The following is a 9,779-nucleotide window of genomic DNA, read 5'->3' as shown; positions in this document are numbered from 1 at the left end:
AAAGAGAAATCATATTAAATTTTTGTGTATTTAACAAGGAGTTAATTATAGGAGGGAATATAGAAGAGAAAACATGCATCACTTTCCAAGGTCTCTCCATATACCAGACCTCCTCTTGTCCCATCCATCTTACAAAAAAAAAAAAAATCTTTTTAGAAATCCACCTTTGTAGCTCTCAGTTTAAGCCTATGTTGTCAGTTAAGAGCACAACTGAAAAGGGTTAAAAGATGGCAAATAGGTTTATCAGATATTTAGCAATTTGGAAAGTCAGGCTTTAAAGAAAATAACGCAAGGTAGGGGAAGCTTGGAGGCAGAGCAGATGAGAACACAGGAGACATTCTCAACCCACTTTAAGGGGTTACTAACAATGCTACACTTATTCACTGTACTGATTTAAACATGTGAACTACTGAAGGGCGTAATAATGAGGTTTTTACCCTGTCATCTGCGCATTCAAGCAGGTCACCGTGGCAGCATTCAGTGTGGACTTTGGTAAGATCTTTCGCTATCTTGGTAATTTCTGCAAAGTCAGCTTTGGGATATTTCTGGCTCAAGAGAGCTACTGCCCTAAAAAGAAAATCCCCCCCCATCAAAATATTATTCTTATGCAATATTTTACATAAAATTATTAGGGAAAAAAAAAGAAAAATTCGGACAAATTAACACATGGAAATAATTTGAAAATTCATTCTTATCTTAATGCTAATTCTGAATCAAACAATTACTTTTGGGCAGAGTTATCCACTGTGAGAATAGATAGAAATATAGTAATTCATTAAATCAGAAATCAATGAGGGATTTGAGAAGGGGCAATAGGCTAAGAGATATCAGGTGTGGAGCCCAAACTTCTAGATCTGCCTTTATCCTCTATTGGTCATGTGACTATAGACAAGTCTGAGCCTTGGCCCCTGCAATTACCAGCAAGCTAAATGACTATGTCTTGCTAAATCCAAGGACTGTTTGGGACATCAAATTAGATAACGCAGACTAAATCAGATTGTTCGGTGCTGCTAAGACTCTATGCCCCACTGTCTGGGACCACCTGAGAGGCCTAGGTTCAATTTGGGGTCCAAACTGAAGGTCAGGTACAATAACACATGCCTAGAATCCCAACAACTAGGTAGGCTATGGTGTAAGTATCACCATACAGTCAGTCCATGTCTTAAATAGATTAATTAATTCATTAATACATATAGAAGTATCTTATAGTCTAGGATGTACCACCCACACTCCAGTTATCTTTATTTTCTCAATTAAAATACATTCTCTGGGGCCAGAAGGTGGCATTGGTAGTTGAGGCACTGGATTCCCACATGGCCAACTGCCATTCGAATCCCATACCTGGTGGCTTGCTTTCACACTTTCCCTTTGTATCTAATGTGCCCTACAGCAAACTTTAAAAAATAACAATAAATAATGTGTCCTACAGCAAACTTTAAAAAATAACAATAAATTAAATTATATAACTAATTTTAAGAGATAAAATTTTTAAAAGCACACACATGCTTCTTGATTTCTAAAGATCTCTGAGAAAAGAAACTTCATAACTTCTACAGAATTAGGAAGTTTATATTACAGATAATTTTACCAAGAAATTGATTCAGCACAATCTTTAAGTTCTATGACAAGATGTAAAAAGCTAATATCCTCATTCTTTCCCAGGTCATTTCAGAATTGCCTAAATCAGATATAAAACAGACTTCGTTCCCAGAACCAGTCACAGCCCATTTAACGATGCATCCTTTCATCCCGGGGTTGTTAGATTTATCAGTTTCGTGATTTTGGTAATGTAGATGATAGGAATGATAGGCAAAGCATTCAATTGACATAACGTCTATTATTTTAATTTTTTGTCCTACTCATGTTGGTTCACTGTGGACTAGTAGATGAGGAGTTGGGGGGCAGATAATATTTTTCTTCTCAGATAGTGAAGATGCTCTCAAAACCTGATATGTAATATAAGAAAAGAGGCCCAGGCCAAAAAGCATGAGATTAGGAGCAGAGTTGGAGCTGTAGGAAATGGGAAGAACTTTGACCTAACTGATGGCTGAATTTAATTATCACAATATGAAAAGGGCAAGCATCCACTTTTTGAAAACTTGAGAAAGACAAAATTAAATAAGACCCTAACACTCTAGCTCTCTACAAATAAAGAATCCTTAGAATAAGATCCCAAGTCTTTATAAATGAATGGGATTTAAATACCATTTACATACCATCAGGACAAAAAAAATAATAATATCCTTTAAATTCTTTGACTACTTAGAAAAGATGTAAAACAATGCCAAATTGTCATTAATATTCTGTTCTTCAACATTATTAAATTCTACCTTCTAGACCACAAAAAAAAAGTATATGAAAGCACTGTGTAAAATGCTGTATAAATGTATAATATTATCAACCAAGCCATCACTGTTTATATCATAAATACACAAACTAGGTTAAAAATACTTACCATGCTTTGAAAGCTCTTTCTCCGAACTTGTGGAGACTGGTACACTTGAGTCTCTGTTTGGCAGATGAGAACAGTGCCTTTTCCTTCAAAGCATCAAGCTGCGAAAAGAAAAATATTGGAAAAATTATGACAAAAAAAGTCTACCCAAAATACCTCTTTATCATCTCAGATGAAACTATACTAAATTAATTTTTAATGTTTCCTTTTTTTATGAGAGAGAGAATAGAGAAGGGGAGAGAGAGAGAGAGAGAAGAACCTCCACAGGATCTTTATGCCACCATCTACCCCCAGCCTCAGCCAGCCTGGATCACCAGCATGCACACACACCTTGCAGGTACAGGGAGGCCCCAGGATGCAAACCCAGGATCTTCTCATGTGGCCCCAGCATTGCAGAGCATTAGCTTACCACTGTGCTATCATCTGACTCCAACCAAATTGAACTTTAAAGAGATCATTTACACCTACGTTCTGAAGTGCTACCTTTGGCAAATAATTGTTTTACTATGTAAGAAAAAGAAGTATCAGAGTGGTCATAGCAGACAGAAGCCTTAGGTAGTTAAAAACATCATAGGCCCAGCCTCAGCAGAACAAGTGGGAAAGCACCACTGCACAGCGACTGAGCCTGCGTGGGAGGCCCAGGTTTGGTTCTCGCCTCAACCTAAACGGGCTGAGGGTGGTGGTACACATCTGTGATCCTAGCTGGCTGGGGGGCTGGCACAAGAGGACTGTGACATAGGAAAGAACTGACAAAAATCACTATCTTCTACTCTCCCCACCCCATACCCTTTCTCTCTCATTAAAAAGGAAGGAAGGCAAGAAGCATTGTCAGAGAAAGGGGATCTGAGAGGAAAAGTGGGAAAACGGAGTACACTAATGTACCAGGGAACGTAACTTTCCTGACATCTTAATCTTGGATCAAATTCATTTCAGTCCCTCCTCCATCAACTTTTGGAATATCAGTGACTTCCTCAGAAAAGGTAATGAAGCACATAATAAATATTTATGGAATGAATAAATGAAGCCAGTTTTTCAGAAGCAGGAAAATTCTCTACTTTCAATTCTCTCTTCAAAATAAAGGCTCATTTTAAAAAATAAATAAGGGACCAACAGATGGCTAATGGTTATGTCACAAGACTCCCACATAGTCGACCTTGGTTCAAGTCCCAGACCTGGAGGCTTAAAACACACCAGGTTCGTGTACATGCATGCCCAAATCCTGAGAGGAGACTAGAGGAGAAGGGATTGTGGCATGGCCAACCCCCCTGGCGAGGTGGGGGGCAGGGGGAGGAGGTGATTTCTTGCTTTCTTCTCTGTCTCTCTCACTCTACAGCAAAATTCTCTCTCAAAAAAATAAACAAACAAAAACTTTGGCCTATTGCTGTGTAAATTGACAAATAACTTTCTGTATTTCACGTAGGATCACCACCATAAAAAGTGGTGGACTGCAATCAGCAGATGGCATAATGGTTATGTTGCTGGATTCCCACGTGGTCAGCCTCAGTTCAAGTCCTGGACCCAAAGGCTTGAAACTCGCACCAGCTGCATGTGCGTGCATGCCCAGAATCCCAAGAGAAGAATGGAAGAGAAGGGATTGCAGCACAGACATCCCCCCAGGGAGCGGGGGTGATTTCTTGCTTTCTGTTTCTCCTTCTCTCTCTGTGTCTCCAGCGAGCACACACTCTATAGCAAAAATCGCTCAAAAAAAGAGAGAGAGAGAGAGAGAAATGGTGGACTATTGGGCAGCAGGTGGCATGGTGTTTAAGTCATTGGATCCCATATCACTGAGTGATGGGTCCTGGACTCTGCAGTTTGAAAATCATTCTGGATGTGTGTATGTGTGTGCGTGTGCCGTGCCCACGATTTCAAGAGGAGAATGGAGGAGAAAGGATTGCATCACATCCATTGCTACTCCGGGGGTGACTTATCACTTTGTCTCTCTCTCACTTGCCCCACCCCCACCCCATCAAGCACCCTGGTCCTATGGCAAAAACGAAAATAAAATAATATAAAATATGGTGGGCTATTTAGACATACGCTCAATGATTCTTCAGGTCAGCATTGGCACATCTTAAAAGGAGGATGAAGGAGACAGTCTTCAAAAGTGAGGAACAGTATTCGGAGGGAGACAAGAGTGAGGAGAGCTTTTTTGTCCGTAAAGCAAAGCTTATGCCAGAGACTTAGGTTCCCTACATCTAGCAGTAAGGTAATCAGAACAGAGGGTGGATGAGGAATTGCTGCTTCGAGCCTTCCTTGGGAAAATACCTTCGGTGTCAGGCAGGCAGCTTTGTCAGCCTCGGCGCAGCACTCCTTCAATGCGGTTTTGTACTTTTGAGCATAGTAAAGGAGCTCTGGGGCATAAAAGTAAGGATGTCTCCTGGCAACTTCATATAAGTACCTAAATATTTAAAAAGAAAAACAGGCAGTCGTTTTTCTATAACAGACAGTATTATAGACGTAATTGTAATGGATATTCTCCCCAGAAGAATAGATAGAACTCAAAACTCATAAACATTTCATTTACAAATTACTCTCAATTTGTACTCAGTAGCCCTGTCTTTTTCATCCTTTAAATGAGTGAAAAGAAACGTTAAATGTACGCATGTGTGTGTTAAGGTTGGTCATACATTGCCGACCAGCGTAACTATTTATAGCAATATGTATATTGCTATTTATAGCTATACCTATATAACTATATCTATAGTTATACATTTTAAAACATTCATCTCAAATTTTTCATATACATCATGTCTTATTTCAGTGAACTCCAAAAGATCTTCAATTATATTTTCTGTTGTGTACAATGTTCTGGTATGGAATATTCTATAACAATTACTGTAAGAACAAAATATCCGACCAATGTTGAAATTAAATATTATTTATCATGGTCATCGTAATAAGCGTTCACCTATCAATGTATTCCATAATTTTTAATTTGGAGGCAGGAATATCTGATTACTTACTTTCCCAAAAACATATTTTCACTTTCCTGGAAAGAGGTACACATGACATCGGCCTCTGGTCTGACCAGGGCAGGAAGGGATGGTTTGTCATCCTTGTGCTTCAGGAAGCATTCATTTCTCTCAGGTTCTTGCTTCGCACAGCAGTCAGCCATGTCGCCATAGGTTTCACGAAGAGTTGCAATTGTACATAATTTATCTCCGAAAAGAGTCGGCTAAAGGGAAGAGGGCAGGCGTTAAATTGCTGGGCAGTACGTTATTTTCTTCACAGCCAAAGAACAGTATAAAGAATTTGATGTACTGCTAAAGTTTAGCCAGCAAGTCCTAGGCAAGTCACTTTTTCTTTCCAGGTTTAGAATTTCCTCTCATTTGACAGTCACTGTATAAAGTGTATAAGAAGTAACGGTCGTACTATCATTGTGGTGGGTAAAATAAAAAGGCAAGGGGACAGCAGGTGGTGTAGTGGTTAAGGCACTGGACTCAAACACGGTCGACCACAGTTGGAGTCCCAGACCCAGCAGCTCCAAACTCAAGCCGGGCGTGTGTGTGTGTGTGCATGCCCAAACTCCCAAGAGGAGCATGGAGAAGAAGGGATTGTGCTTTGGCCATCCCCCTGGGGGTGATTTCTCACTTTCTCTCTCTCTGTCTCTCTGGCAAGCACAAATACCCTATGGCAACGATCTCTCTCAAAATTTAAGAAAGCAGAAAAGTAAAAGACAGTCAATGGCTTTGGATGTTACTCTCATTTCTACCTGATGCTAAAGGTTTGGAGAACAATTATTATAACAAGAAACCAAGTGAAAATAACATTCTAACTAACAGATGAATTCACATCAAGGAGAAAAAGATTCATAGACTTTCTAATTTGGCCTGTTTCTGTTGAAAAGGCCAGTTTTTTAATAGATGTCATTTTAAACCAGAGTAACATAATCTACTATATATTAAAGTATTACATTAAAACACATATTTTTTTATTATTCTGTAAGTACTTTTATTATTCTGTAAGTACTTTTTTATTATTCTGTAAGTACTTTCCACTAAGTAAATAAATACTTTTCTTCACCACTAGTTTTTATTATAAGAGTAATTATAGCCCCAAGGAAAATACACTACTGTAAATAGAATTTATTAATTTTTCAAAAAGTGCATTTTTAAAAATTCATAGGTAGAAGCATAATAATGTATGGAGTTAAAGTACTGGAGGAGAGACACATCCAGGGAAACAAGAGGAAATGCTAGAGGGATAAAAAGAAAATGCCCTTGTGCCCAGAGACGTTTACATAGACTGAGTGAAGATTTTTTTCTCCTTGTTCAGAAGACCACTCTGGAAATATGAAAAGTTCAAAGTTCTCAAAATGACTGAGTCATTTTCATTGTATGTAAAAATTGTATTGTATTGTAAAAACAGAACTATCCCTAAAATGAATAATATGTAACTGTATTATTCATTCAACAGTTAACAAAACTAACATAGAAATCAGTTGCTTTCTGCAGATGAAAACCAGGCTTTTATCTCAAAGAGCTATTAGCTCATTGCAACACTATTCACAACCTACAGCCCCTCGATAGATGAATAGATAAAGATAATGTGGTTTCAGAACCAGCAGATGACAATAGGAATAACATTTCAATTAAGCAGGGTGAATCAGTTCTGAAGATGTGCTGTGTGGCATTGTACCTCATCAACAATTACTCATTACACACATACAACTTTATCAAAAGGATGGATCTTGGGTTAAGTGTTCTTGCCACAATAAAATAAAATAGTTCATTAAAATGTTATCACTATTACTCCCTAAGGAAAGAAACAAAACTTCACATTTTGAAAAAAGATTTTTAACTAATGGTAAATAGCCGTTTCAATAGTCTATGACTGTTGTATGTGGTCGTAACAAGAAATACTTTTAAAACTAGATGTAGTTAAGACTATCTCTATCCCAAGAGGAAAAAAAATGGCTTCTCAGTTTAGAGGCAGCATTTGAGTATTGCTTACAAATCAAGTCATTTAGTAATAATAGACAAAAGTAACAAGTTATTTTTTAAATGCACAGGATTACTTTTTTTAAAGAATTATTTAATTTTATTTATTTATTCATTTTTTTATTTTTTAATTTAACCAGAGACAGAGACATAGGAGGAGGAAAGTGGGTAATCAAGTCACCAGGCCCAGGACTCAAACTGTGCTTGGCCATGTGGGAGTGTCCAGCGCCTTAACCACCATGCCACCTGCTGGTCCCCATAAATGCACAGGATTACTTAAAAAGAGGAAAGATTGGCCAGCAGGTGGCGTGATGGTTAAGGCATCAGATCCCATAGGGCTGACTCTGTGGTTCAAGACCCGGACCCAGTGACTTGAATGCCAAGTGCATGTATGCACACGCCCAAAATTCTGAGAGGAGAATGGAGGAAAAGGGATTGCCGTGTAGCCACCTCCCAAAGGGTGATTTCTCACTTTCTCTCTATCTCTGTCTGGTGAGCATATGTGCCCTATGGCAAAAAGACACAAATAAAAGAGAGAGAAAGTGGAAAAATCTTCAACATCAGAATGTACTTACAAGTGACTTGTCGCAATTTTCAGCTGTCTCATCGGCGACACATGTTTTTGCAAACTCAGTTACTTCACCCACTAACTTAACATGTTCTTCAAATGGGCACTGCTGGAGATACTGAGAAAAGGCAATCAGCACCCTGAAACAGAGGACACAGACGTCTGTAGCCAACAAAACTCTAAAACCCAACAGGTTGCTGTGCTAAAGAGCAAATTCTGTATGTGTGTGGTTTGTAGTTTATACATCCTTCATTATCCAGAAAGCCTAATCCTGTCAAGCACCATCTGAGACCTAACAGGCATATGTGGCTTCCTAGGCAAAGACAACATACATTGCCTCAACACTTAAACGCATGTGTGCACACGTCAGGAGAGGCACACACATACAGCAAGCAAGCGAACTATACACTAAATGCACCTCGTGGTCAAGACGAGGCATTTGATAAGTCCTTGGAATCGTCTAAAACAAAACCTACACACTTCATTTAATTAGGCCATAGAATGAGATAGACCTTTAGAATAAAATTATTTTCTCATTGTCTACTAGATTAAAAAAATATTTTAAAACATTCCCAAGAAACCACAGGTCTATCTGCTGTGCAAAGGAGATGTAGTGAATGACCTGCCAAAGGAGTCGTATATTACATGTTTTTCCACCAGGCAGGTAGTAAAAGAGCTCCAGAGATGCGCTGTGTAATACGGTAACCATTAACCGCCTGCAACTATATTAATTAAAATTTATTAAAATGAAATGCAATTTAAATCTCTGTTGCTCAGCTGCACTAGCGGTATTTAAAGCATTCAGTAGCCACATGCGGTCAGCGGTTATCCTGTAGGGCAGCACCGGTACAGAATCAGAAGATTCCATTGGACAGCACTGTTCTCATCTGCACTCTGATGACAAGGGACTCTAAGGACTTTAGAACAATACGCAATGCTATGAGAAAACATTACATTTAACTCTAATGTTTTAACTCACAGGCCTTTGAAATTTTCTTCTCCCAAATCTTTAAACCGATGAGCGATCTCACTCTTGTCTAGGGAAGAGAAAAAGAAAAAAAAAAATTGGTTAAAAATGGAAGAAAACTAGATAAGATGCTACTTTTTATGTATTGTCTATTTGACTTAAATATTGGGCTCATCTCCACAGAAAACCTTAGGATGATGGTGAACTGTGAAGGGCACTTCAAAAAGTCTCTGAACACAGGGAATTAAAATACGAGTTACTTCTGCTGAAAAAAAAAAAAAGTTGAATCCATGCACAATTTTTTATAAAATGCATTTCCTAAAAACTTCTTAAAGACCCCGCATACTTCTTTCTGAAGGAAAACTTAAATCTTTAAAGATGCAAGGTTTTCTACAACTTCGTTTTGCAGGAAATACAATACAAAAGTGGAACAATAGAAAACTAGAATTCTTACGTGTTTCACGACGAACCACACCCCTGGAATAAGCAGAGCTGAAGAGAAAGAGAAGCGAAATAAAAGTCACCCACTTCATTGTGCCAAAGGCTTGTGGGGTTGATAGGAGGAAAAAGGTAGGACAAGTGGAGGGAACTTAGCACTAATATACCTCTTTAGCCAATAATCGTAGATTATTAACCAGGCCCATCTCTATTTCATTGGCTCCCTACCGATTACAAAATTCCTAACACTCTTGCCAATAGAATTGTTTAACTAGATCCCTTGCGTATGTTTGCCATCTGGAGCTGTTTGGTTTTTGTTTGTTTTGGTTTTTGGGGGTTTTTGTTCAGCACAGGACCTTGTCCATTCATTAAAGTTGTGTAAAACATCTTATCAAGTTTTACATAAGAGTTTAA

The 9,779-nt window shown here is 38.4% G+C and overlaps 1 protein-coding gene across 1 annotated transcript in view; it reads right to left on the bottom strand.

Moving 5' to 3' along the window:
• Positions 1-9,509, bottom strand: part of ALB (albumin) — a 20,429-nt gene extending 10,920 nt beyond the window's left edge. The window contains exons 1-7 of the mRNA XM_006142912.3: positions 9,382-9,509; positions 8,940-8,997; positions 7,968-8,100; positions 5,416-5,627; positions 4,718-4,850; positions 2,456-2,553; positions 438-567 (exon numbers count right to left, since the gene is read on the bottom strand). Coding sequence (XP_006142974.1) covers positions 438-567; positions 2,456-2,553; positions 4,718-4,850; positions 5,416-5,627; positions 7,968-8,100; positions 8,940-8,997; positions 9,382-9,460 — 843 coding nt within the window. The 5' untranslated portion in view covers positions 9,461-9,509. The remainder of the gene's footprint in view (positions 1-437; positions 568-2,455; positions 2,554-4,717; positions 4,851-5,415; positions 5,628-7,967; positions 8,101-8,939; positions 8,998-9,381) is intronic.
• Between the last annotated feature and the right edge of the window lie 270 nt (positions 9,510-9,779).

Source organism: Tupaia chinensis, unplaced genomic scaffold, assembly GCF_000334495.1.
Source record: "Tupaia chinensis unplaced genomic scaffold, TupChi_1.0 Scaffold000086_1, whole genome shotgun sequence".
NCBI classification, from domain to species: Eukaryota; Metazoa; Chordata; class Mammalia; order Scandentia; family Tupaiidae; genus Tupaia; species Tupaia belangeri.
This window is presented reverse-complemented; position numbering and strand designations above follow the sequence as displayed.